Source organism: Mesoplodon densirostris, chromosome X, assembly GCF_025265405.1.
Source record: "Mesoplodon densirostris isolate mMesDen1 chromosome X, mMesDen1 primary haplotype, whole genome shotgun sequence".
Classification (NCBI taxonomy): domain Eukaryota; kingdom Metazoa; phylum Chordata; class Mammalia; order Artiodactyla; family Ziphiidae; genus Mesoplodon; species Mesoplodon densirostris.
Genome location: NC_082681.1, coordinates 129,552,595 through 129,580,252, shown reverse-complemented (window position 1 = coordinate 129,580,252; position 27,658 = coordinate 129,552,595). Strand labels below are relative to the sequence as shown.

Sequence of the window (27,658 nt, the reverse complement as noted above, 5' to 3'; positions counted from 1 at the left end):
GACAGGCCCTGGAGCCGGAGACTGCTTGCATTTGAGTCCCAGTTCCACTCGCTGGGTGTGGGAACTCTGGCAAGGCATATGACCTTTCCAGGTCTCAGTGCCCTCATCTGTAAACTAGAGATAATAAGAGTACTCACCACAAAGGGCTGATGTGGTGAGTAAAGGACTTACTACATGTTGAAAACTTAGAAAAGCACCTGGCAAATAGAAAACACTCAAAAAAAATGTTGACTAGTTCATCTGCACATGCCACTTTGTCATTCAGTGCCTGCCTTCACTCCTTTCTTGCCTCCTGGTCTATCATCAATTAAAAGTTTCTAGCTTCATCATTTGATGAGGCATCACATGAGTGTTACAGATGAGCTTCATGTGTTTCTCTAAGCCTAATCCTCAGTGCATTAGAAGATGACCTTACAATCCTAAATCACTCATGTAGAAGTTTTCTCTAGGAGAAAAGATTGAACTTGGCTCCAGTGGTTTCCTACTCTGTAGATGCTGGTAGCTCAACCAAAGGAAATTCAAACTGTTGAGGGAAAATACATTTTCAGTCTGATTCTCTCACATGTGGGCTCGGAAACAAGACTCTTAAATACCGTGGGGACACATCTTCTGAGAACAAGTGTTGGTGGAAGAATTGCCTTCTGCCTCTGGCAGAACTCAATTCTTCTTGAGCTCTAAGAAGCTGGAAACAATTTTATTAACAAAAACAGGGATGAAAAAGCAACAAAATGCTTTCCTCCTTTCATAAATCTATTCTTCCTACTTCATTCTGAATCGTCATTAATGACATTGCCAAAGCCTAGTCAAACAAGCTCAAAATCTGGGTTGGATTCAAGCTTCTGTGTGTCCTTTCCCCTCCATGTTCAGAGCTGGGAGATCCACTTGATTTCATCTCCATGATGCCTGTTACTTCTTCCCTCTCTTTCCCATTCCAACTGCAATCATCCAGGTTTGAGCCTTCATTACCCCTTTGAAGTGGTCGTCTGTTGGCCATTACCAGCCTTCATTTCCCTCTTCTTATAACAGTCATACCCCAAGTTCCCTATGGAGAACTAATTGCTCTCCAACATCCAGCTGGAGGGTGAGGTGTAACCTAGCCTAAGAAAATGATCATTCCACTCCCAGACTACCATGGCTGCCTGAGCAATGAGCATGTGACTTCATTAGAAGCAATGAAAAGCTGTGAGAATTTCCCAGAGACTTCAGAGGGACAGGATACAGGGCCTGAGGATTGTGCTGACAATTGAAGAAACAATTCCAAGAAATGGAGAGAAAGTAAAGGGCTCTCTTGACATCACTTGAGTGCTGGGTAAAGCTATGCCTGAAGCCACATTTGCTCTGGATTGTTCAGCTGTGTGAGCCCCCAAATTCCTTAAGCTAGTTTGAGCTTTTAGTTGAAAAGAAAGATATATCCTTGATGAGGCTTTGATACAACAGCTTGCTAACTTGTGTACTATTTCCTTCAACTTGTACATCAAATTTCTCCTCTATGTGGTTGTCAGAATGCTCTGATCAAGACACTTGATCAAAACCCCTTTTGATCAAAGCCACTTACTTGCTTGCTTGCCTCAATCTGTATTTCTCATCTTCTCCCCCAGCAGTCATCCTCACACACCCACAACCTCAGTACCACTGTGCTTCTCACTCTGACCTTTCCCCACCTCATTCCTTTAATTCGTTACATAAATATTTGGTGAGTGCTTACTGAGCGCCAGGCACTGGATGCTGGGATTCAGCGGCAAACCAAGCAGACAAGAATCCATGTCTCCTTGAAGCTGACAGTGAATATGGGAAGACTGGCATGAAACAAATAAACAGAAAACATAGCATGGATCACATGGAGATATATAAAGCAAAGAAGGGCAATGAAGAATCCTGGGCCGGGGGTGCAATTTAAATAGGATTGTCAGAGAAACTGACAATTTAGCAGATGAAGGAACTGGAGAAAATCATTCCAAGCAGAAGGAAGAAAGAATTAGCAAGATGTTGAATCAGGAGCAGTTTGGAGGCCAGTGAGGTTGGAACAGAGTGAGAGGAAGAAGGCAAGTGGTAGGAAGTAGGTCAGGTAACCAAGGCCAGATGTTGTGGAGTCTTACTCCATGATAATGACTTCTGCTGTCAATCTAAGTGGGTGGGGAGCCACTGGAAGTTTTGAGCAGAGGACTAACATGACTTGTCATCACTCTGGCTGCTGAGTCACTAGGAGATTGTAGGGAAGCAAGGGGTAAAGCCAGGAGTGCAGATGGGGGCTGTCGATACATCCAGAAGAGAGATGATGCAGGGCCGAACCAGCATGGTGAGCGGATGAGAAATATCTGGATCCTGGAGACAGTGAAGGTAGAGACGATAACATTAGCTAATTGACTGGATGGAGAGAGAGAGAAGGAAGAGGGAGAGGGAGTGGGGGAGGAAGAAGAAGAGAGGATGACTTCAATGTTTGGGGCCTAGGCACCGGGAAGGATGGGGGTGCTGTTAACTGATGTAGAGAAGCTGCAGGGCGAGGAGGAGGCTGGGGGTCAAGATTAGGGCTGTGGCTTTGGTATAAGACGGAGAGGCCTGTGAGACATCCAAATGAAGGAAAGATCAAGTAGGTGATCGGGAATAAGGATCTGGGGTTAAAGGGGAGTCCTGGGCTGAACACAGAGATCTGGGGGACACATAGAGATGGTATTTAAAGCTCTGTGACCAAATGCAATGGCCTGGGAATGAGAATGGAAGGAGAAGAGAAGGGGCAGGACTTTTAGGTCCAGGCTGAGAGATTGCTCTCTTACTATATTGAATACATTAAATAAATAAAAAGACTGATAATTTTGACAAACAACATGACCCAACAGATATACTTGATTACATCAGTTTTTCCAAAAGTAATATTCAAAGGGTGCAAATGAGAAGAGAGAGAGAGAACTCATTAAAAAAAAAAGAACAGCGAAGCAAAAAATAATATAGGCCAAAAATGTATATATTGAATTTTTTAAAAAGAATCTTCCATGAGCAAATTAGGAAGACTATTTCTATTTTTGTCCAGTTGGTTTAAAATTTCCTATGCTTAAATGAAGCAACTGACAAAGGATTAATCTCCAAAATTTATAAGCAGCTCATGCAGCTCAATAACAAAACAACAAACAACCCAATCCAAAAATGGGCAGAAGACCTAAATAGACATTTCTCCAAAGGAGGTATACAGATTGCCAACAAACACATGAAAGAATGCTCAACATCATTAATCACTAGAGAAATGCAAGTCAAAACTACAATGAGATATTATCTCACACCAGTCAGAACGGCCATCATCAAAAAATCTAGAAACAATAAATGCTGGAGAGGGTGTGGAGAAAAGGGAACACTCTTGCACTGCTGGTGGGAATGTGAATTGGTACAGCCACTATGGAGAACAGTATGGAGGTTCCTTAGAAAACTACAAACAGAACTACCATATGACCCAGCAATCCCACTACTGGGCACATACCCTGAGAAAACCATAATTCAAAAAGAGTCATGTACCAAAATGTTCACTGCAGCTCTATTTACAATAGCCCAGAGATGGAAACAACCTAAGTGTCCATCATCTGATGAATGGATAAAGAAGATGTGGCACATATATACAATGGAATATTACTCAGCCATAAAAAGAAACGAAATTGAACTATTTGTAATGAGGTGGATAGACTTAGAGTCTGTCACACAGAGTGAAGTAAGTCAGAAAGAGAAAGACAAATACCATATGCTAACACATATATATGGAATTTAAGAAAAAAACATGTCATGAAGAACCTAGGGGTAAAACAGGAATAAAGAGACAGACCTACTTGAGAATGGACTTGAGGATATGGGGAGCGGGAAGGGTAAGCTGTGACAAAGTGAGAGAGAGGCATGGACATATATACACTACCAAACGCAAGGTAGATAGCTAGTGGGAAGCAGCCGCATAGCACAGGGAGATCAGATCAGTGCTTGGTGACTGCCTGGAGGGGTGGGATAGGGAGGGTGGGAGGGAGGGAGACGCAACAGGGAAGAGATATGGGAACATATGTATATGTATAACTGATTCACTTTGTTATAAAGCAGAAACTAACACACCATTGTGAAGCAATTATACTCCAATAAAGTTGTAAAAAAAATTTCCTATGTTTAGACATGTAATAAAAAATTTTGCTCCAAGCACCAATCCATTCCCACTAAGAATAAACAACTGGAGTGCATGGCCTTCAGAGTGGTGCACACATCACAATATTAGTTCTCTGAGAGTATATGGTGTGTCTAATGATAAATTATCAACTCAGATACATTATTAGAATAGGTTACAGGAAGGATCATTATTTGAAAATAACTCGCCATAAAGTTTTGCAGAAATAGCATAATTTCTGCAATTCAGAGTTTTTACTCATTCAGCTAGGCTTTATTCCCAACCAATTATAATTACTGAGGCTTATTTTCTGTAGCATATGTGACCTTTACTTGGTAACAAATGCAAATAGAAAGGGTCAGTGCTATAAACCTATCAACAGTTTCTTTTCAAAAGACTCATGATACCATTTTGGCTTGGAGACACTATTTACAAATAAGTGAAAAAATATAGCTTAAAAATGTGGATCCATGTATTGCAGGAAGAGTAGATAATATTTTCCTATGCATTATGCAAGACTGACTACAGTGTACATAATCCATTATTTTAATTAGCTTATTTATAGCCCATTTTGATTTAAGGCAGCTTCCAAAATTCATATGATGAAACCACATTTGTTTTTGTTTTTTAATAAAGGAATTGTTCAGAAAATTGGAACCAGTGGGAAAATGAAGGTAGAGAATTTGAAACGATGCCTGGAACTGACTTTTAATATTCATACTACAGCATCCAGTGCTGTTTTCCCAATAATTCCTGTCATCTTGGTCCACATTTGCACATTTCACTTCCAATTATTTAATAAAAATTTCAAACTACTGGCTCAGTTCAATTGGATGAGCATTCATTTTCTATTAATTTAGATACTTAATAGAGAAACTAAAGTCGGGGGAATGAGCTGAATAGAAACAGCAGCTTACAGTAAGTAAGAAGAAACATCCACGCAGACTATTCACATATGCATTCCTTTTCAGTAATTAGGATGCTGTCGAAAGAATATCTGACCAAGAATCGATAGTTCCCGAGGTCCCGTTTTGGCTCTGCTGCTTATAATTAATATAAACTTGGACACATCGACCATCTTCTTTAGGATTCTATTCCTGAATCTGAAAATCCGGGCATATCCTATCTGTCCCTTTTGCCTTTATGGAGATGTTATGGGGATCAAAAGGGCTAACAAATTTGAAAGTACCTGACTAGTTGCAAAGAACTTTAGAATAAAAGATTTTATTGGAAATAGACAAAATAATAAGTTAAACACTTAAAAGAAAATAATAAAAGCAGATAACTTGGAGATGGTCAATGTTTGCTCTGAGATTTCTTTCTTGACTAACAGCCATCAATTTCCACCTTTTATCCTGTGAGCTTGCAAAGAAACATCATTCTTCTCTTTTGCCTAACACTTCTGGTGGGTAACTAAGTTATGGGATTTCCTCTCGATATGTCTCCGTTCTTGACCACCCCTTGATTTCTAGAGTTACAGTGTATGATCTCTTGGCACCTCAATTGCAATGGTCTTGAAGCCAGACTCTGTGTAGCTTCTCCATTTTGGCTTTTTCTCCTGTGCCAGACCTCAAGTCTTTGGGCTGGTCACATCATCAGAAGGCAGGGATTATCTGACTTGACCACCTGGAACTGATAGAGGGTCCTAAGGTTGCAGTTCTCTGTCAGCTGGCCTCCTTCACAGCTAGGCCAAGATCATATGAGCCAATCCTGGCCAAGGTACCCTAAGTGGGAGGGTCTTATAGAAGCTTCTGGAAAAGGTTCTCCTCCATATTGACAAGAGATGCAGGAGAGAAAACATCTCTCTTTGTGACTGGATGTGATAATGGCTTCAAGAGGTGCTGGAAGTGACTGTGGTCTCTTGCAGCTAAAGATGGCGGACCAGAGAGAGCATAAGTGTGAGTGAGCCGCTAAAATTGTGCCCTCAGACTTCTTATTATGTGAGATAATAAATCCTGATGTTTGCCACTGCCTATAGTTGATTGTTCTCCACCTTGCAGTTGAAACTCCTACCTGCATATCTACAACCTTTCACCCACTCACTCACTCACTCAATTTTATACTCTTCCAGAACACAGGGTAGGGTGGTGCCTTCTATGCAATGGATGCTGAATAAATGTTGTTGGAATGGCTACAAATAATAATAAAAAATAACCCAGAATTATTGGTCTTCAGGGTGTATACTGGTTATGTTGCGTTTGTCTAGATGCTTCTCTCTACTTATAAGCAGTACCCATCCCAAAGGGCTTCTTCCCTTACAATTTATTGTTTCAAGTCAAAATCTCTACTGTGTTTCATGGCACAGGGAGATCAGCTCGGTGCTTTGTGTCCACCTAGAGGGGTGGGATAGGGAGGGTGGGAGGGAGACACAAGAGGGAAGAGAAATGGGGATATATGTATACGTATAGCTGATTCACTTTGTTATACAGCATAAACTAACACACCATTGTAAAGCAACTGTACTCCAATAAAGATGTTTAAAAAATCTACCGTGTTTTAGGCAACTATTTAGTAACTTCAGATAATTTCTAACGGTACCATTTATGGTTGTTTTTATCTGGAGACTCAACTCCTTAGCTTTTCATATATTCCTTCAAAGGATAATGCTATTTCAAAAATCAAAAGAACTTGGGACTGTCCTGCTTCAGAGAAAAAATGTAAACACTGCACATATGAAGGAATAAAGCTGTCATAATTAAAATCCACCCTATCAAATTAAAGATGAAACCTTGAATGATTGCCTAGGGTATAACGGCTATGATGTATTTTATTCCATAAACCAGAGAGAGTGAAAAATGGTTTGAGTTTTCTCCATTTACTAAGTCACCATAACAAACCACTAAGGGCATCTGAAAGAGCACTTCCCAGGACCCAATCCTACTGTACTGTACTTGTGTAGGTGTTTCACACCAGTCCACCACTTGGCACGGAGCCAAGAAGGATGCTTTGCATTTAAAACTCTAACAGTCCCCAGCAGAAGTAAATGTCATTGGAAGTCATGATGATATATTTTTTTAAGCTAACAAACACGCCGAGAGAAATCACTTTGGCTATTTATGGGAGCAAAAGCTCAAACTTGGACAGGCCCAGCCTAGAACTTCTGTGTAGCTCTGGTGTGGAGGATGCCTTAATATTATATAAGGAGGTCTCAGTGCACTTAAAGGGCCAGAATGTGTTAAGTTCAAGAAATTTTTCTCACGTGCCTGACACATGCCAGGCAGCGTTTTTGGCAGTTGGGGCACATTATTGAACAAATATAGTCGAAGAGCCCAGGACTCATGGAGCTGTGAGGGGGGATGACTCGAGGAAGGTGAAGAGCTTCTGCCCCTCTCCACCTGCGTGTGTCACCAACAGTGCACGCATTCTGTCACTACAGACAGGGACAAGGTGAGCAGGCTTTCACAGCCATCTGCTGGCCTGGACATCAAGTGGGTCGGTGTTATGATCAGTCCAGAGGGATTAATGCTGTTGAAGGTCCCCTTTCTGCCCCATTTTCAAACTGGTTAAAATACTCTCCCCCGTCCACCCCCAGCCAAATGAATTCCATATCTGAGACGTCACGTTAAAGCACCTCGTCTTTTGTGAGGGAAGGCATCACACTGTAGAAATAATTCACTCAGTCGCCGCATCACTTAGGCGAACGATCTTGGCTTGCTCCTGGTGAAATGGTGGTGCAATTGAGAATAAGCTGATGATGTACATAATGACTAACCCGACCCCTGGCACACAAACAGTGGTTATTTTAAAAACAGTGGTTATATAAAAAGGGAAATGGAAATCGTATATAATTATCTGGATGGGGGTGGTCTCTTGTTTGATGCCCTGGATTACTGCTTGACTCCTTTTGACTTGGCATGTGAGAGAAGCTTTAAGAAAATGTAATTTGTGCCGGGAAAGAAGAGAACACAGAGCAAAGCCTGGCTTCTGAACTTGGAACCCTCAACACAGCCTCTGACCCTTGCTCCCAGCACTTCTCATTCGAAATTTCCCACGTGCGCTATGCTGATCCCCAGCTCAGGCTGACCAATCAGCAGGGTGGGAACACGCCGCCGTTCCCACGCCTCCACAGCACCCGGCACTTTCCATCAGCCCACAAGGGTGGTGCCTTCTCCTCTTTCCCTCTCTCCAAAAAAGAAGCCCTAGTAGTATCAGCCCTGAGACTGAGCTGACTGTTTGCTCCACTCTGCTCTGAAGCTCTTAGTAATTCCAAGAGCCACAATGAATTTTCTCTGGCATTTCCGACATCAATTACAGAAGCCACAACTTGCAGAACAATTAATGTGTTCATGATTGAGTCGGTGAATGCTTTCTGCCTCACAGTGATAACACGGACCATTTCTAGATACGCATGATTCTTCTCTTTTATTTCCGGTGCTCCCAGGGAGAGCATCATTTTATGTTTTCCAATTTTTAGATAGTTGTTGATATCAGAAATGGAGGGTTATGATTTAAAGTTTGGGGGAATCTAAGGAGTATGGGCACCAAACCAAAAACAAACAAACAACAAAAGTGCATTTTTCTCTAGCAATGCATTATCGCAGTATGTTTTTTGTAACAAATACTTACCGAGCACCCATTTGGCAGAAAGCACACTTTCTGCCAAATACTTTCCAGGTGCTGTGGATATCAGTGAATAAAACAAACAAAAATCCCTGCCTTCATAAAGTTTGCATTCTATTAGGTTTCAACAAGCATAATAAATAAATATACAGTGAGCTGAAGGTGATAAGTGCTAGAGCTAAAAGAAAGAGAAGAATAAAGACTAGGAGTATATATGTGTGGGAGCAGGTCGCAGCGTTACACGGCGTGGTGAGGGTAGGTTTTACTGCGAAGGCGACACCTGGAGGTGCTTTGATAGGGCAGGCACCTGATCAATTTCTTATAATAATAGCAGTGATCTCTCTCTCTCTCTCTCTCTCTTTTTTTTTTGGAGTCCCTAGTATATGTCAGTTCCTGTCCTAAGTGCCTTAGGATGTCATTTCTAATTCTCAAAATAATCCTGTAAAGCTTCATCTCATTTTTTTTTCAACAGAAAAAATGGAGACTTAGGGAAGGTAAGCATAGGGCCAAGATCACATAGCAAATACATAGCTGAGCAGAGATTTGAATTCTGGGAGCTGATTCCAAAGCTCACGGTCTTCCCACCATCTTGGGAGTTTCCCAAGATGTGGTTAGGAAACTATCAGAATGCCCTGCAGGTATTCATTAGAAAGTACACAATTCTGGGCCCCATCTCAGTGCTACTAAGTTTGATCCTCTAGAGTGCAGCCCAGGAATCTGAATAACTGATGAATTTTTCTTGCAACTGTTGCATGTTCAAGTTGGTGAACCACGGTTATGATCTGCTGCCTTGGTCTCTTGCTAGAGTGATCATGATGGCTGTTATCATGACCTCTTTCCAGCCCTAGGATTTCTAACCCAGTGCCTGAAAAGCAAACAACTGGTAAAAAGACTGTCCTAGCCACACTCTCGAACTGTGTGGCAGCCTCTAAATCTGGTTATCTTTTCTGTATTACGGGACCAAGCCAGGTTCTCTTCTGTCCTTTCCCATTAACTCGGACACTGGCCACTTGGGACAGGCAGTCCAACATGAGGAAATGAAGGACATTATAACACTCAGAACAAGCTTTGGGTCCCTGCCAGGCCTCTGTGGGGTTTTATATCCCTTCCATCAGTTCTTCAACGGCATCGCTGCTTCTAGGATGCGTTCTGCCTTCAAGGACAAACTCACAGCCACCTTTTCTAACAAGTCTTCCTTTCTGATGCCAATGGGAAGCGATGCCTCCCTCTCTGAGCTTGTAAACCCTTCCAAGGACTGTGAAACAGCACAATTGCTAACCACCTTTAACCATCAGGTCCTGTCTAGCTTCATCCTTCCTTGTTGGGAATTACTGTGCTAATTCTGAAAGCTTCTTAATACAAAAAAAAAAAAATGAAACAGCTATCTACATGACTGAATTTTTGTCCATCCACACAGACCTGCTTTGCCAACCAGCCACCAGCTTTGGTATAACAAACTAGATTCTGAAATGCCAAATATGCCAAAAGAATCTACAAAATGATGTGATTGATTAAAAAAAAGAGGTGGGGCTTCCCTGGTGGCGCAGTGGTTGAGAGTCCGCCTGCCGATGCAGGGGACACGGGTTCGTGCCCCGGTCCGGGAGGATCCCACATGTCGCGGAGCGGCTGGGCCCGTGGGCCATGGCCGCTGGGCCTGCGCGCCTGGAGCCTGTGCTCTGCAACGGGAGAGGCCACAGCAGTGAGAGGCCCGCATACCGCAAAAAAAAAAAAAAAAAAAAAGAGGTGAAGCTAGGTCTAGGGCATAGAACCATGCAGATTTTAGAACTAGAAGGGATCTTGGTTATCATTCATTCTAACCTAGTCCTTTGATAACTAAAGAAATGGAAATCTAAGAAGATGAGGTCACACAGCTAATGTATAGTAAAGATAGGACTATAGCAAAGTTTTCTGGTTCCAGAGCCAGTTTTCTTTTTTCTTTTTTTTTTTTGCGGTACGCAGCCCTCTCACTGTTGGGACCTCTCCCGTTGCGGAGCACAGGCTCCGGACGCGCAGGCTCAGCAGCCATGGCTCAGGGGCCCAGCCGCTCCGCGGCATGTGGGATCTTCCCAGACCGGGGCACAAACCCATGTCCCCTGTATCGGCAGGCGGACTCTCAACCACTGCACCACCAGGGAAGCCCCAGTTTTCTTTTTTTTTTTTTTTTTTTTTTTTTGCGGTATGCGGGCCTCTCACTGTTGTGGCCTCCCCCGTTGCGGAGCACAGGCTCCGGACGCGCAGGCTCCGGACGCGCAGTCTCAGCGGCCATGGCTCACGTGCCCAGCCGCTCCACGGCATATGGGATCCTCCCAGACCGGGGCACGAACCCGTATCCCCTGCATCGGCAGGCGGACTCTCAACCACTTGCGCCACCAGGGAGGCCCCCAGTTTTCTTTTTATTGACACAGGCTTGGGATCTTTGTCCTAACTCTCCTCCTACTTCCTTGTCCCTTTCCTCAACACATAATTCTCATAATCTGTCTAAGGAGATCAAGAATGCTTACGTTAATGGTTAACTTACTCTGAGAAAGGTATCCTTAATTCCTCCATGCTCAAACCTTTTGATAAGTATAAGGAGTAAGGATTAGTAATATGGAAGTCATACGTCACACAGCTACCACTGAGTCCTTCATTAATTCAACCAATATTTCTTGTGTTTCTACCATGTACCAGGCATAGGGGTAATGCAGTAAAGAAAGTTAGGTGGGGCTTCCCTGGTGGCGCAGTGGTTGAGAATCCGCCTGCCAATGCAGGGGACACGGGTTTGAGCCCTGGTCTGGGAGGATCCCACATGCCGCGGAGCAACTGGGCCCGGGAGCCACAACTACTGAGCCTGCGCGTCTGGAGCCTGTGCTCCACAACAACAGAGGCCGTGATAGTGAGAGGCCCACGCACCACGATGAAGAGTGGCCCCCGCTCGCCGCAACTAGAGAAAGCCCTCGCACATAAACAAAGACCCAACACAGCCATAAATTAATTAATTAATTAATTTTAAAAAAAAAGAAAGTTAGGTGGAAATGAGCAAAAATTCACCCTGTCAGGGAGCTCGCATTCTAATAGGGAAACACAAACAAAAGAAATTAGTAAAACCCTTATTGGTAATGGTAAGTGCTAAGACGAAAAGGCGGGGAAAGGGAATAGGAAGTGAGGATGTGTGTGTATGGCGGTGGTGTGGTAGGGGGGCTGGATTTTAGACAAGGCGACCAGGGAAGGCCTCGTTGAGAAGTATAGATCACAACTGGGGAACACAAATATGAGCTATTACCCAAGAGAATCTCGGTATCAGGCTCTACAGGGAATGGCAAACTAAGATCAGATTTGGAAAATGTTGGACAAGATGGAGTATTGATGTTCTTCTACTGTTCTTAATAATCCAGGCAGCAGGAAATGGAAGGAGAGGAATGGCACAGCGAAAATGGCAGCAACTGGACTTTCAATGAGGCCAGGAAGAGATTTGTTAGTATCTGACGTGAAAAGAAATGCCTGATGGTTTGGTTTCATATAAAGAACTTTGTTTAGAATACAGAATTGAGAGAATGGAATTAAGATTGACAAGAGGTATTATTTTGTCTTAAAAAAAATCTAGAGAGCATGAAGTATGCCAAGACTACTTGGCAAGATGATACACGACTTAAAACTTGATGAAAATGTTGAAAAATTCAGACATCTGATTCATCCAAATATGTAATTAATTATGAGGATTGTGGCTGAAGGGTGAAATTTATATAGAGTTCATGAAAATTTCCACTTTCTTTTGAGAGCTTACTGCATGCAACACATGGGCAGTGCCTCAAATACTCAAAGAGGAGCAAGACACCATTCTACCTCGTGAATTTTTCACTGTGGAAAAATCCATTTTCACTTCCTCCTGGGCATCCAGCAGGAATACATTTCTCAGCTTCCCTTGCAGTTAAATGTGGCTTGTGGCAGAGTTCTGTCCAATGGGACTGGAGGGGGCATGATGGATGTCCCTTCTAGGTTTGGCCCATAAAGTCCTAGGGGACTGAAGAGTCTCAAGATGCAAGGAGCTGGGGTCCCTAAATCGCCACCTGGAACGCTGTCCGCTAAACATCTGATTAAACCTTATGTGAATAAGGTACTTATGACTGTTGTGCTGAAGTACTACGATTTGAGCCAACTTGTGTTGCCCAACTAATACAATTATTAATTAACATTTGCATAGAATTTTGCAGTTTGCAGAATGCTTTTGCATAGCAAATGATTCTGGGAACCACCCCAGGAAATGGGTCATATTTTAATTTTTTCCCATTTCACAAACGCTGAAATTGATGCTTACTGAATATTGAATTACTTGGTCATGATCACAAAGGTGAGACAGAGAGGGCAAATATTCGAAAGTACTGGCTCTCAAATGCACAAAAAAATAACTGATATAAGACAAGGACAGAAATAAATCTAATGCAAGGCATTTGATAAATATAGACAAAATATTAAGGAAATTCAAAAGAGGGAACTAGCATACTTGGTTGAAGAAGCCCCAAAAGGCTCTAGTGGAATAGGTAAGATTTATGGTGAGCATTTGTAAATTCAAAAGAGAAATGGGAGAAGAATCATGGAGAAAGTTCCTGTACATTCTGACATGCAATACGAGTGGTGAATAGACATGGAAGAGAGTTGGCATTTGTTCTAATGATCCAAGGGAAGTTGGAGCAAGCAATGCAGGTTTTTGAAGGAAAACAGGAACTGGTAATTCAATACAAATCAAAAAAGTATTTACTGAGTGCCTGTCAGATGGAGAGCCTTCCAAAAGTGTACAGAGGACACAGAGAGGAGACAACAAGGGCACAGCCTGTGTTTTAAATGCGTTTGTGATCTACGAGGAGAAATAGTCAAAAATGACTTCAACACAGTGTTCAATGAGGTAAACATCAACAGGAACAGTAATAGGGTTCAAGGGACAGAGAAGTGACATGGCAAAGTGACTCAAGAAGGACAAAGGAAAGATAGGTAAAGCTTCATGCAGGACGCAAAATGTCCAGATTGACCTTGGAGGAGGTGCCATTGCTGAGGATGGTTATAAATACATGAATTCACGAGGGCCACGTATAGCTCCCAAAAGAAGAGTTTTATCAATTTTGGGGGCAAGGACACTGCTATATAAAGAATTAAATGATTCCAAAATGTGACCATTGTTTAGGGGACAACAAAATGAAATTTACAATTTGGATATGTTTGTTTAAACATGGAATCACAAATTTACAGTGACATCATAGGTATGTAAATTTCTATTAACTGCCTGGCTTCCAATGAATTCAGTTAATGACCAGCACTATGGACCAGAAGGTGCTGTGCCTAAGTTTCATTATGCCACCAAGAGGCAATCAATAGGCAGTTGACTGAGATGTCTTGCCAAAGAAGGGCCACTTACCATGAACAGGGCTTCATAATTTTCTATCATTTTCTGCACCACGGCAATGATGGCTGTGCTCTCTTCAGCCCGGGCTGAACTCTGGACCGAGAATTCCTTGTCTGACAACTTCTGCTTGTGCAGCAGGTTGGGTCCAAATATGGTGGCCAAGTTTAGAGACGTCATTTTGTTCCCAGTGACCTATAGAAGCAGAGAATACAAGGACTGTTGTGATTTTTGCTTTTCAAAATGCCAGGTGGTTCAATCATCAGTAGAATATTTTTACTTTCTCTCTTTTTTTTTCTGCAAGGACTACATCATCTCTGTCAGAATCCACGAAGAGCATCGTCATTTTCCTTTTGCTTCATGTCTTGAATCGAAGCTCATAGCTCAGGGGTCATCTCAATAGCATACTGAGTAAAAGTTATAAGTGTTACTTTTGTGAAACTGGTACTATATAAAATTTCTATCCTGTCTGCTCTTTAAAAATATTGATGTCCATCCATCCAACTGACCATCTTATCCATCCCTCTCTCTATCCTTCATCCATCTATCCATCATCTCTCTATTAATCCATCCACTCAGCACCTACCATAGACTAGGCATTTTTCATGGATTCTGATTATTCTAAAGTTTTTCCCACAATGATCACAAACCAGCCCTTATTTTAAAGGGTTCACATTCTAGAGGATAAAGAAAATGATCAATTACAAGCATTGAGTACAAAGTATGAAACTAGCAACTCTGGAGGCCCCCGGGACACTCCAAAGAGGTGGGTGGCAATATTTGCACAAAACCTTGAAGGAGAATAGTTTGCTGGGCTGAAAAGCAGAGGAAATGGCGCAGCAGGCACCTTCACAGTGGTGAGAACACGATATGCAAAGACAGAAACATGTAAAATACGCCAAGGCCCGCCAGGAAACTCAGCATGGCAGAAGGTCCTGCAGGAAAGGCCGGCAAGGGCCAGGTGAAAGTCATTGCTACGTGTCCCCTGTGGGGCAAAACTACTCCTGGTTGAGAGCCACTGGTCTAGACCAATTTTTATTTCTCTTGTTGAAATTAGTTGAAAATCTACGAATGCCCAGAAAAGCATGGGGACTGTGGCTGCTTGGTGAGGATCCTTTGCCTGGGAAGATCTGCACAGCCTTCAAGAGGCAGCTGGATGCACAGCATAAAATTCCTGACTCACAGGTGAGACGAAGCCTCCTGAGTCCCGACCTTGTCCCGTGGAGACCTGAGCTGGTGGCTACCCAGGCCTGCAAGCCCAGCATGGCACATGGGGTGTATTTTTAGAAGGCGAAGCTGTTTTCAGGTTTGCTGCCAAGTGAAATGATTTCATGTGGTAAACACTGGGAATTTTCAAGAAAGTGCCCTTAATGTACAACTGTTCAATTATGTTTTTTCTTTGTTTCATTTCACTGATACAAAACTTGACAAGTTTTCATGTTATTTTTCATTTCTCTTCCTGGAAATTCATGGCTGAGGATAAAATCAAATATGCACCATTTTCAAATTCATCCCTTTAGAACTCAGAGGCGTTTGGAGTATATCAGGGTTTTCTCATTTTTAAAAAAAAAACATGATCAAATGGAAGATTCTGTTTTCTTTGAAAAGAATGTTTAGTACAAGGACAACCCAGAACTCTGTTTCCGCTCTCCTTCTCCTGTTGCTATTCTGGGAATGCAATACAATCCCTCTGTAAAACTGCACAGAGATTCCAGCTGCAGACCACACTGCTGTGGTGTGTTAACACCTTTTTGTTTCATTTTGGTTTTATTTGATTGTTTTTTAATCTGGAAAGGAGACTTGCTCACAGGTGGCTTCTACCCTTACCCCTCAAGTTTCAGCATACCTATCTATCTATCATCTCTCTATCTATCATCTATCTCTATGACTGCCCAAGAGTGCACAATATAATGTGTACTTGGGCTTGGTTCATTATTTAATTGTCAGCCAGTGTTATGTTTCCAAATGTTAACAGGAAAACATTTATCTCTACTAAATAAGCATCCTAGATCATTTCTGATCCAAATATGAAGCGCTCACATTTACTGATATTAAAAGTTTAGCATGTAGGTGGGGGAGGGATAGACTGGGAATTTGAGACTAGCAGATGCAAACTATTATATAGCGAATGGATAAACAACAAAGTCCTACTGTAGAGCACAGGGAACAATATTCAATATCCTGGGATAAACCATAATGGAAAAGAATATGAAAAAGAATATATACATATATATACACATATATAACTGAATCACTTTGCTGTACAGCAGAAATTAACACAACATTGTAAATGAGCTATACTTCAATAAAATAAAACTTTTTTTTAAAGTTTAGCGTGTAGACTCACTGGGCTAGAGGCTTTCCACAGGCTGTTTCAATTCCCTCTCACTATATGCTTCAGGAGCCGCTGCTGCTGTCATCCTTATATTACAGACGAGGGAAGTGGTGCCCAGAGCCGGGCTCCAGGCAGCCCCCCGCCGCGCACTCTTGCTGGCAGAGCTGGCATAGTGGGGATGTGGGAACACTGGCTCCAAAGCCGGGCCGGGACCAGGGTGAGGGGAGCGAGGCACGGGTCCTGCTACAGTTCCAAAGCCAAACTCGCACTTGCTAGAGGCATGCACCTCATCAAAGGTCAGTAATCCCGGCCTTGTGTCGGTGGTTCATAACTTCTTTTTGCCTCATAGACTCTTTGAAGAACTGGAGGCCAGCTATGGACTCTCTCCGAAAAAAGTGTACATTCACACCACATATTCCATGCCATGCTGGGGGGTTCTTAGACAACCTGAAAAACCACTGCTCAAGAGGTTTCAATGATGTCCCTGCAATAGTCTTTCTAGAGGAAATGAAATCTTTCTTACATTTGGGAATTTCTCTTTTCCCCTAAGGAGCAAAGCAAATAGCAAACTAAAAAAAAAAAAAAAAAAGGAATAAAACAAACCAAACACAAGATAGCAAAAATATTCAATAAAATACCACTATTTTCCCCTCCAAAGGCATTCACCGACTAGTCAATTTTTCTCAATGTCTTTCTTTTAGACATCTTTAAGATCTCATTAGTTAGTGATGCATTGAAGTTTAAGCACTTATTAGAAAAGAAATATTACATTCATTTTATAGAGGAGGAAGCTCAGACCTTCCCCTACCCCAACTCTGTTTTCCGTCCTCTTCCTCTATTTTACAAAAACAAGGTCACATAGCAAGGTGCTGGCAGAGCCTGGGTGAGCCTCCAAGCTCCTTGACACTCTGATTCAGTTTTCTTCCTGTTGCAGCCCATAATAACTACCCAACAGATACGTAACACATCTAGCACAAACTAACAAATAGGTAAGAGAGAAACTTGAAAAACTCTTTGTTTCTTGATTATATTTGACAATTGAATTTTTGTCTCACTCCAATCTGCCCACTCTGAATTCTTCACCTGCTCATGCCAGACCAACTTAAAAAATCGTGAGCAAAAAACCTCTCTCTCGTTCCTCTCCCTCCCCTTTTCACTTCTACCAGAAGGGGTTTTCAGCTAATTCCCATCCCTATGCCATGCTTATGCGGTCCACTTACTCAATACCGACACACCCTTTGATATGTAGTTTAAGTTCAATCTCCCGCACAAAGCCATTCCTAACTTTTCTGCTCCACGTTCATCACTTTTCTGAAGTTCTGCAGTGACTCTGCGTTGTGTTCTCTAATTCTATATTTGCCTTGTGTTTTTCCCCCCTCCACCTCCTAGATGCCACAGCATCCTGGGAACGGTAATTAGAAAATTCCTGAACAATGCTCACTTGCTTAGAGGAACAGAGAGTAGGCGCTCAGAACATACGTGGTTCAAATACCAAGGCCATTCTTACACGGAAACATTTATAATGTGAATTGCTGTCTCCCATATTGCTATTCCTACAAAACCTTTCTAACTCACCCTCCTCCTGTCTCTAACCAATCTAAAACACGGATTATATCACCTTAGTTGAATCCTTCCGAAGATTCATGGCTTAAAAGAATCAGCCACCTTCCCCTGACAAAGGCATTCAGTACTCTGGGAACATAGTCCAATTTCCCCTCTGACCTCATCAGTACTTTCCCACACTGCAGCCTTAACTCTAGTCCAAGATGGCTGTGTGAGTTACTTGTTTTCCTGTAACCTCTAACCATTTCACGGAAGCAGTGCTCTCCTCGTATTTCCCCTGTTGCTTTAATTTTTGGTTACTAGTCCTTCGTTTTGATTCAAGGTTTAGGTCAAGGATGTCTAGAAACCTTTGTCATCTCTTGCTTCCCGTACAACTTTGCTGTTACCAGAATATTTTTATATTCCTTGTAATAAACTAGTTTTCTCAATGACTGTGCAGTGCCAGTTGAAGAAATTTTATCTCCAAAGTTCAGAGAAGGAAACCCAGGTTTAGGAAGATTAGTAGATTTGTCCAAGAACACATGATCAGTGAGTTGTAAAGCTAAGTGTTCTCACCCAGGGGTGACTTTGAACTTCCCCTCCTTCCCGGGAAAACCTGGCCATGTTTAGAGACACTTTCAGCTGTCACAACTGGGGCAGCATTATGGGCTGGGGGGAGCTGCTACTGGCATCAAGTGAGTAGAGGCCAGGCATGCTGCTAAGCATCCCACAATGCACAGGGCACCCACACAACACAGAATTACCTGGTCCCAAGGGTCAATCGTATGGAGGCCGGGAAACTGTGAGCTAGACCCCCAGCAGAGTTGTTTCTTCCTACTTGCTATTCTATATTTCTGTTCTCCATAAGTCAGACTGGTTTGGGTTTGAGGCACAGCTGGGACTTTGCTAGTCAAGGGACCGAACCTTCCTCAAGATATTTTACTGCCATCTGCTGGGATATTGTCCTAATATCTCTGCAAATCTGCACTGACTATGGGGGACATGGCACCTCGCCCAGAGTCATGAATGCACAAATGCACAACTTGCACAAGCGTTAAGTGGAGGCTCCCTGGGGAACACTGGGTAAGTTACGTAACCCCTCCAGCCCTCAGTTTCCACCTCGGAAACACAGGGACGACAATCTCTCTCTTGCTCAATGGAGGATTAGCTATAATATATGTATAAAGGCCCAAGCACACGGCTGGCACATGGTAGGAGAGACATAAATGGCAGCTAGTGTTCCGGCATGCTAAGTTCCATTGGTACCTATCCAAGAATATTTTCTCCTCTTTGCCATAGGCAATGCAGTCTTGTTCAGCATTTGGACCAAAAGAATGTCTGCAAATGATTTTTAAAAGGCACGAGTGAGTTCAACTGGACATTTTGCTTTCCTCAATGCCTTCTTAATCACCTAAGACCTGACTTTCTTCTCACATAGTACTTAAGAAACGTCAGAGAGGCAACTGACATACCTAGGAACCCAGACAGGGCTCTGTCTTGACCCAATGATTAGGCAGATGATTCTACAGCTTCTCTTATATCTATAGTCAATAAAGGCTGACACCCAGACGGGTAATATAACTACTTAACAATTATGAGAATTACAGTATATCCTTTGAAGAGCTGTGTCTGCTGAAAGAAGGTGGCAGTGCCATATTGTGAAACCTGAAGCCAGCAGAGGTTTCACTAATAACTGCTATAGAGATAAATGGATAACTCAAGAAAGTTCCATTCTCACATTGGTAGGGAGGATGAGGATAAGAAAGGGAGAACTGCCTTTCTGGAAAAAAATACATATGACCATGGCCTTTGGGAAAGAAATCTGACAAACGCAGAAATGAATCCACAACACAGCTGTGTTCTGCTTAACAGGATTTAAAATAAAAGCTTCTGGGATAAGTAAGCTTGGAATGCCTTTGACTCCTTGTTGATTTACAAGGCATGTTAACATATTAAAGGGTCTGAGATCTCCTGGGGAATCCAAGGTCAGGGAGAAGTAGGACTGCATGGTTTCAAGAAGGGAAACAGATCTCTTGTTAAGGTAAAGATTAAATAGGTTGCTTGCCAATAGGTCACTTAAAATTGTCCAAGGGAGAAACTGGAAAACACCTTGAAGCACAGGAGTATGACCAAAGAGAACCAGAGCCCAGGACCTCAGATGGGGGGCCAGGTCCAACAAGAACATCCCCAAAGGGTCCAGAGGTCTGTGCAGAACCTGTCTTTAGCAGTTGGTACCATGTGGCATTGAGATACATGGCAACAGTCAAGAGATCTGACTTTTCAGTTCTTTCTCCACCTGGTTTTGAAGCAGGATCCACCCTCCATTGCACTGAGCCAGTCCCTATTTTGGGGGGAGGGTTGAAGGAGAGAAAGGACCTCTAAAAAGGAAGATCCTAGACTTCTAGCCATAGGACACATGGGTGCTCCAGAATAAAATGGAAGAATGAAGAGGTGACATCATATCTGGGCTTCAAGTTAAAGAAGCAGATCAAATGAGTTACAAGGACAGCCATCTCCCCCCACCTGCATTACTCCATTTTTCTCATGCTCATAAGCACCTCTGTAGCTCATGTTCGTCTCCTTTACACAAATGGAAATTCAGGGTCTTGAGTAAAGCATCATCATGGAAAATGACAGCCTCATTTGGAAGTGTCCTTGAAACATACAAGGAAGTTAATGGCCAATGCGCTCTTAGGAATGGTCCCTCCAGAGGGGGGAACAAAAAGCCTGCATTAGTTCTCTTCCTACATAGACACATAGGCCAGGAAAGGGAAGCTTCATTTTCTCCAGGTGAGACATCTGACCAAATTGGTAGCTCTGTCTTTTTTTTAAAAAAAAAAAAGTTGAAGTATAGTTGATTTACAATACTGCATTAGTTTCAGGTGTATAGCATAGTGATTCAGTATTTTTACAGATTATATCCCATTATAGGTTATTACAAGACATTACAAGACAGTGGGCATAATTGCCTGTGCTACACGCTATATCCTTGTTGCGCATCTACTTTATGTACAGTCGTTTGTATCTGTTAATCCCACTACCCTAATTCATCCCTCCCCCCATCCGTCTCCCGTTCAGTAACCGCACGTTTGTTTTCTATGTCTGTGAGCCTGTTTCTGTTTTGCACAGACACGCATTTGTATTATTTTTGAGCTCTCCCTTCTAAAACGGGAAAAAGGAAGAATGAGAGCATCTGTCGCGGTGGCGGTGGGGGGCGCACCTCTTGCCCGTCTTTGCTGACGTTGTCCTCAGCATGCCTGGCCACGATGGAGAGAAACTGCAGCAGCCGGTGAAGCGTGTCGCAATTGCAAGGAGGTAGAAGGTAGATGAGGAGCTGCAAGGTGCCCAGCTGTTCCTCAGGCTCCAACACTAAGCAAGGCAAAGAGAGGCGCTCCAAGTGAGTCAAAGGGGGAAGTCATGCCCTTCAGGCTCAATGGCCTTCAGAAAGGGACTAGCAAGGCAAGTCCCATTTCATTCCTTCACCCACTCTCCCATTGCTTTAGCAATTTAACAGTAAGGTTCTATGACGGACAGAAAGATAAATTCGACCTGGGAAAATGTAACATCCAGAGAAATCATTATAATCCAGGTTAGAAAGGTAACTTCATGTCCCTTACTTTCTTCTCCCTCCTTCCCCTGGTATAAATCATCACATACTTTATGGATCACAGTCTTTCATGGTTGTTAACTATTTGCTAACAATGACTGAGAATCTGTGAATGTTCTTAAATTTGAGTTTAGAACACATTTGAGGCCCTTGTCTGTTGAGCAATGTATAAGAGGTAGACTTTTTGTTGGCAATAACCAAGACACGGCCCAATGTCAGTGTCTTCTCTCTCTTTTGTGATCCTATCTTAACTGCAGCATGGATGAAAAATTTCATGGAGGCTGAAACACTTCTGGTTGTTCCTCTTCCCTCTCCCCATCCTTTTCTCCACTGTGGGATCTGTGTCTCTAGCCCTGAAGCAGCCACATTGAAAGTACTGACATTGGGCTATGCCATCCTGCTTTCCCTGGAACGTTTCCTGCCCCCGCTTTCTCACTCTAGGTTCCAGAAATGCAAACTCATTTTTAGGCACAGACTCAATGTGAACTCTCTCTGTTCCTCCAAAGCATCAACTTATAGCAATTTCTACTGTCCTAGAGTCCTTTGAAGGCATCCCAAATTTTTCTTGGCTACTTCCATTTGTTTTATTGCAACCTTCTACTTGCTAATTCTCCCCAGGGTAAATCTCAGAAAATTCCCCAAATAGCCCGCTCATTAGAGACTGATAAATAAGGGCAAAAAAAAAAGCTATTAGAAAACACATGCATAAGGTTCTGATGAATGAGTGGGACATCCCAGTCACCCAGGAACCCATTCCTACAAATGACTGGATTACGCACAGAGGGTATTGATGAAAGCTGTGTACAGCTCCCTGGTGAGAAGGGGGTCCGGCATGTCCCTCAGGAACTCCTTCAACAAGGCAGCCACGTCATGAACGCTGTGCTCTTCCTCCAGGGACACGTCAACACCACGGTCAAATTCCTCACGTAACTGCAAAGACAACGGTTCAAGTGGCAGTCTCAGAATACCATACCTCAATGTTCAGCGCCCAGCAAAAGAAGTGCTATGACATGCAGCATCTGGTATTAAGTTTACCAAGACCCCAAGAAGCAGGAGCAAACAACATGTCGCCTTGATCTACAGAGTCTATGCAAACCCAGCCATGAATATATGTATGTGTGTGTGTGTGTATATATATATATATATATATATATATATATATATATATATATACATATATATATTTGAAATGAATTATTAAATAAAAGTATCTGTGGGTTTACTGTTAATGATGCAAGCAGAAGGGCTTGATAATGACATCCAGAAGGTTGGGAGGAAGAGCTAAGGGGTTAGGTCAATTCTAACTGTGGGAGGGAGGAATTAATCTATTATACAGTGGTTTTGCATGTCAGCAAATTTACCATGTTGGAATTTTGACATTTTCCAGAAATACTCGACAAGAAAGCAAAGAGATATTTCTGCAAACAATGAAATTAAAAACCCTGATAGGGGCTTCCCTGGTGGCGCAGTGGTTGAGAGTCCGCCTGCCGATGCAGGGGACACGGGTTCGTGCCCCTGTCCGGGAGGATCCCACATGCCACGGAGCGGCTGGGCCCGTGAGCCATGGCCGCTGAGCCTGCGTGTCCGGAGCCTGTGCTCCGCAACGTGAGAGGCCACAACGGTGAGAGGCCCGCGTACCACACACACACAAAAAAAACCCCTGATAAACCATTTGTGACTAAGCCTTGAAAGATGACAATAACTAAGTAAAATCTGCCTTAGATTTGCCAAAGTAGCCTTATTAACATTTGCCAAGAAGATTTCCTGCTTTCATCATTATACTCAGTCCTTTAGCGTTTATAACAGTAGGAAAACACAATAGCAAGAAGGGAGTCATAACTCTACACCCTATTTTCATTTCCGACAGCTCAACTTCTCTTAGATATTGCTTGTTCCCTGCTGTTAAAATAATTTTGTGAGTTCATGAATGTACTCTAGGCAATAAACTTCTGTAAGTGTTCATTTGCTATGTCATTCATTCATCCATTCATTCAACAAAGATGTACTGCACACTTAAATACCAGGCCTTGTTACAGTTCCTCAAAGTACGGTGATGAGTAAAGAGGTAAAGCCCTCCCCGACCTCCAGCTCTCAGGCTGACAGACAGGTGATAAATTAGTAATCCCAGCAATGATTAAGTAGCTCTTTATACTGTGACAATTGTTCTTAAGAAAAAGTGTAGGATGCTAAGAAGTAATATAACAAGATCAAATGGTGAGTTAGGGCCTATTTCACAATTGAAATCTAACCACTAATTCTATACATATTTTTGAGAATCCTTCCGTAAATCTCCATGCAAAGGTTTTCCTTTTAGTGGATCCAGATATAACTGAGGAATAATTTCTGTCACTAGCCACCCCGCCACCTGACAAGAATGCCTGTTACTGTCCCGAATCGCACATCAATTCCAGGCAACTCATCCTTAGCGTGCATCGGGCAGCCAGAATGCAGAAGGCTTCCATCAGCACCAATCCTCATTGTGATCATCTAAAGACACCATGTTTTCCTTCTGAGTGCACATGCACGCGCACACACACACACATGCAGAAAGAACGGATTGTGGGAAGAGCTTGGTCTAAACTGTGTGATCTTGAATTAAATTGCTTAATCTCTCTAAGCCTCAGAAGAAGTGGGTGAAAGGAGCTTGTCTCCCAGCCGGTGGGCAGATTCAACGAGATAACGTTGATGAAAATATTCTGCAATTCTGCACAGGTGAGAGGCCTAAGAAATGTTATTACTATGCTAACTTTCTTCCTGCTAATCCTATTGTGAAATGTTAAATGTTCAATAGTATCTTATGCGACTATTACAAATAAAACCAACCAACCAACCAAACAGAAAACACACTTCTTTTGAAAACCCCTTTTGTCTTGACAAAAAAAGAAAGACATTATGAGGAGACATTTATTTCAGTTAGTTTCAATAATATGAACAAATATCGTTTCTTCAGCTTCATCCAACTAAAAATTATTTTCATTTGGCTTCATTTTTGAATTGCTGGGTTCCTTACTTCTTTCTGTTGGCACCAACAGAGGGAAAATAACATTTTAATTTTCTTTTAGCCAACAAATGAATTCTTTTCTCAAAGGATGGTTTGCCTTTTATGAAGCCTGCCTGATCATAGGAGCCTATTCCTGAAGCTCTCATATCAAACTTCGTTTGCAAGAATGCTGCAAAGTGCAGAAGGAAACTGAGGGGTACAGTCCCCACATGGAAAATGAATTGGGGAATCAATGGTACCATGGAAAAGTAATACGAATTATTTATTTTTGAGAAAGTAAAGCTATAAACATAGTATTTTAAAAGAAGAGATATTAATGGCATTACTCATATCGCATTTTAGTAAAAATGGGTGCTGTACAATTGTTTTCTATTTATTATCACTTACTGATCAGGTACTCTCCGAATCTCCTACATTTACAGTGTCAATAAGATGTTTATAAATTAGTTTCATTTGGCTGTACATGCTGTGGGCACGTCCAGATGTTTTGCTTTCAGCTGTATGAACCTAACTCTTTCACAAACTTTCTGAGATTCTGAGTTGTTGCTTTTTACTTCTTGGGACTCAATTATACTCTAATAGGTGGGAGGGTACATAAAAGATATTCAGAAATGAATTTGCATGAGCTTGAACTTTATATGACGTAATTCAACTAAAAGTCAGGTGAAACGTACAATATAATCTTCACTTTTCACTTACTTGTCTCACTCTCTTTTTTGAGCTTCCAACTCGGAATATCCCCACTGTCTGGAGGCCTGCAAATAAGCAAACAAAATCATCAGTCCTGTTTTGTGGCTTGAAACTGGAGGAAATCAAAATAGATATAAAAGGGAATGCCAGCACCACGCTGCAACATGCAGGGCAATATAGTAACTTGACAGCGTGCACTAATGCTTATTTATCCCACGCTAGATTCACCAGGTATCTAGAGGTTAGCCCCAAAAGTACCAGGATCATTGTACGGTAAATGTTTCTGATGAAAAAATGTTCTTGTGTTATTATGTATTTCCACACTTTCTCCATATGAAAAAAATAATGTAACATTTTCTTCATCATTCTAAACATGAATTTTCTATGAATTTCCAGCCCTTTATCAATTTTAAGATAGATATTTCTTGTTTTACTGATCATAATTAAAACAGGTACTTATTAAAGAAAATCTATAAGGTGCAGAAAAATACAAAAAATAATATACTTTAAAAAATACCTGATGCAGAAGTAATGACTTAATATTTTGGTTTATTTCTATCCAGTCTTTTCCCCATGAAAAAAAATATGGGGGGTAGAATGCTGCTGCTTTTACTCAATATTATGCCACAAGAATTTTTTATGCCAGTAAAAATTCTGCATCAAGGTCATTTAAAATGGATGCAAAATACTCTATTGCATGAATGTGCCACAATTCACTTCATATCCTCCTCTGAATGACAATATAGCTCCCCACAACATATATGCACTTGCTTTGATACCATAACTAGCCCGATTAGGAACAACTTTGTACATAGGTCTCAGTTTACATTTCTGATTCTCTTAAGATCATGTTGTAGAAGTGGGATTATGGGGCCAATGCATGAAAAAGAGTTATCCAGCCCCAAATGTCAGTAGTGCCAAGGTTGAGAAACCTTGCTCTAAAAAATTAGGTCTCTTAAACATAATCGATCACAAATTAGAAATTTCAACAATAGTTCCTTAATATCATTAAATATCCAGTCAACATTCACATAAGGTTCACAAACTGTGATAGGCTGGCGTGCCTTGTAGTCTCTTAATGTGTTTGTTTCCCCCTCTCTGTTTATATGATTTCCTCGTAATTGGATTGATGAAGAAATAGCATTGATTTCCCACTGGAGATTTTCCCACTGCCTGGATGTAGACACTCTGTGGTGTCATTTATGGGTCCCTTTCTCCCCTTTATTTCCTCTAAAGACATAGTTAGAGCCAGTGTTTTCTCTGATTCAGGTTTGAATTTGGGGGCAAGAAGACTTCACCAGAGGTATTATGCACTTCCTTAAAGCGGCACAGAGTGTCTGAATGACTCTCCTTTCCTATGCAAGCCATTAATCACTGCCATTGATGATCATCGTCTACATTTAGTGTTTCATTGGTGGCTCATTTTCTCTTCATTTGGGATAATCAGTTACAAGGGTAATGCCAGATTGTAGCTGCTAGTGGTGGCTTGTAGCCACATGAAGAAAGCTGGAGTGGGAGTCAACAGACCATGAAACATAGTCAACACTCCAGCAATCAGACTCATGCTCTCATGGCATCATTTGCATCCTGAATCTACCTGTTCCTGAATCTAGATATAATATTCATACTTCCAGTATGTAAATGGGAATTTGGGGGGCTGCTTTGCTTAATCTGCTTTTATCTGGGTTCTTCTCCCTTGCCACGGAAAGAGTTCTGACTAGTCCAATATTTAATTATATTGGAAAGAATTGAAATCTTTACAACATTATTTCTTTCCATCCAGAAACAAAGTAGATATCTTAATTTATTTCTTAATTTCTTAATATTTCTTGGTAAAGCTTTGCAGTTTTTGTCACAGAAGTTTCTTACTTCTTATTACAGATATTCTAGGTAACTATACGTTTGATATTAATATAAATGAATTATTTTATTGTTATAGTACATAACCTATTATTGCTCTTATATAAGACATGGATATCTTTTTGTATATTTATTTTATGGTCTTGCCACATTGTGTATTGTGTATAAGACTTTTAAAGTTGGTTTTCTAGAATTTTTCAGTTAGAAATGATAATATCCATAAATATCCCATTTATCACTTTTATATCTTATGAGTGTTATCCTGAATTTCCAGAATAACTTGAGAGAATCATGCTGAGAGGCTAGTTATTGCTGACTTGCATAAGTACGTCTTGGTGCTTTGCACTTGGGTGGAATTTTGCTTTGCATCTATTCTCAAAAGACTTGTGTGCCTTCCTTGTTGCTGCCATCAATTCATCTGCCTTATAACTGAGTCCAACCCCCAGCCTAATTTATTGCTTCTACCTCTCTGGGAGCTTGAAAACAGGATAATCAAGGTATTAGAATCAAATACAGAATTATATTTCTTCATCTACAAAATGAGCATAATAACTATCCACCTCAAAAGT

The 27,658-nt window shown here is 41.7% G+C and overlaps 1 protein-coding gene across 4 annotated transcripts in view; it reads right to left on the bottom strand.

Annotated features, from left to right (window-relative positions):
- The window catches only part of ARHGAP6 (Rho GTPase activating protein 6), a 490,717-nt gene that overhangs the window by 17,535 nt on the left and 445,524 nt on the right, over window positions 1–27,658 (bottom strand). For all 4 annotated transcript variants that reach the window (XM_060086691.1, XM_060086692.1, XM_060086693.1 and 1 more), the window contains 4 exons: window positions 25,239–25,294; window positions 22,318–22,468; window positions 21,152–21,300; window positions 14,070–14,249 (listed from right to left, as the gene is read on the bottom strand). In XM_060086691.1, the coding sequence (XP_059942674.1) occupies window positions 14,070–14,249; window positions 21,152–21,300; window positions 22,318–22,468; window positions 25,239–25,294 (536 nt within the window). The remainder of the gene's footprint in view (window positions 1–14,069; window positions 14,250–21,151; window positions 21,301–22,317; window positions 22,469–25,238; window positions 25,295–27,658) is intronic.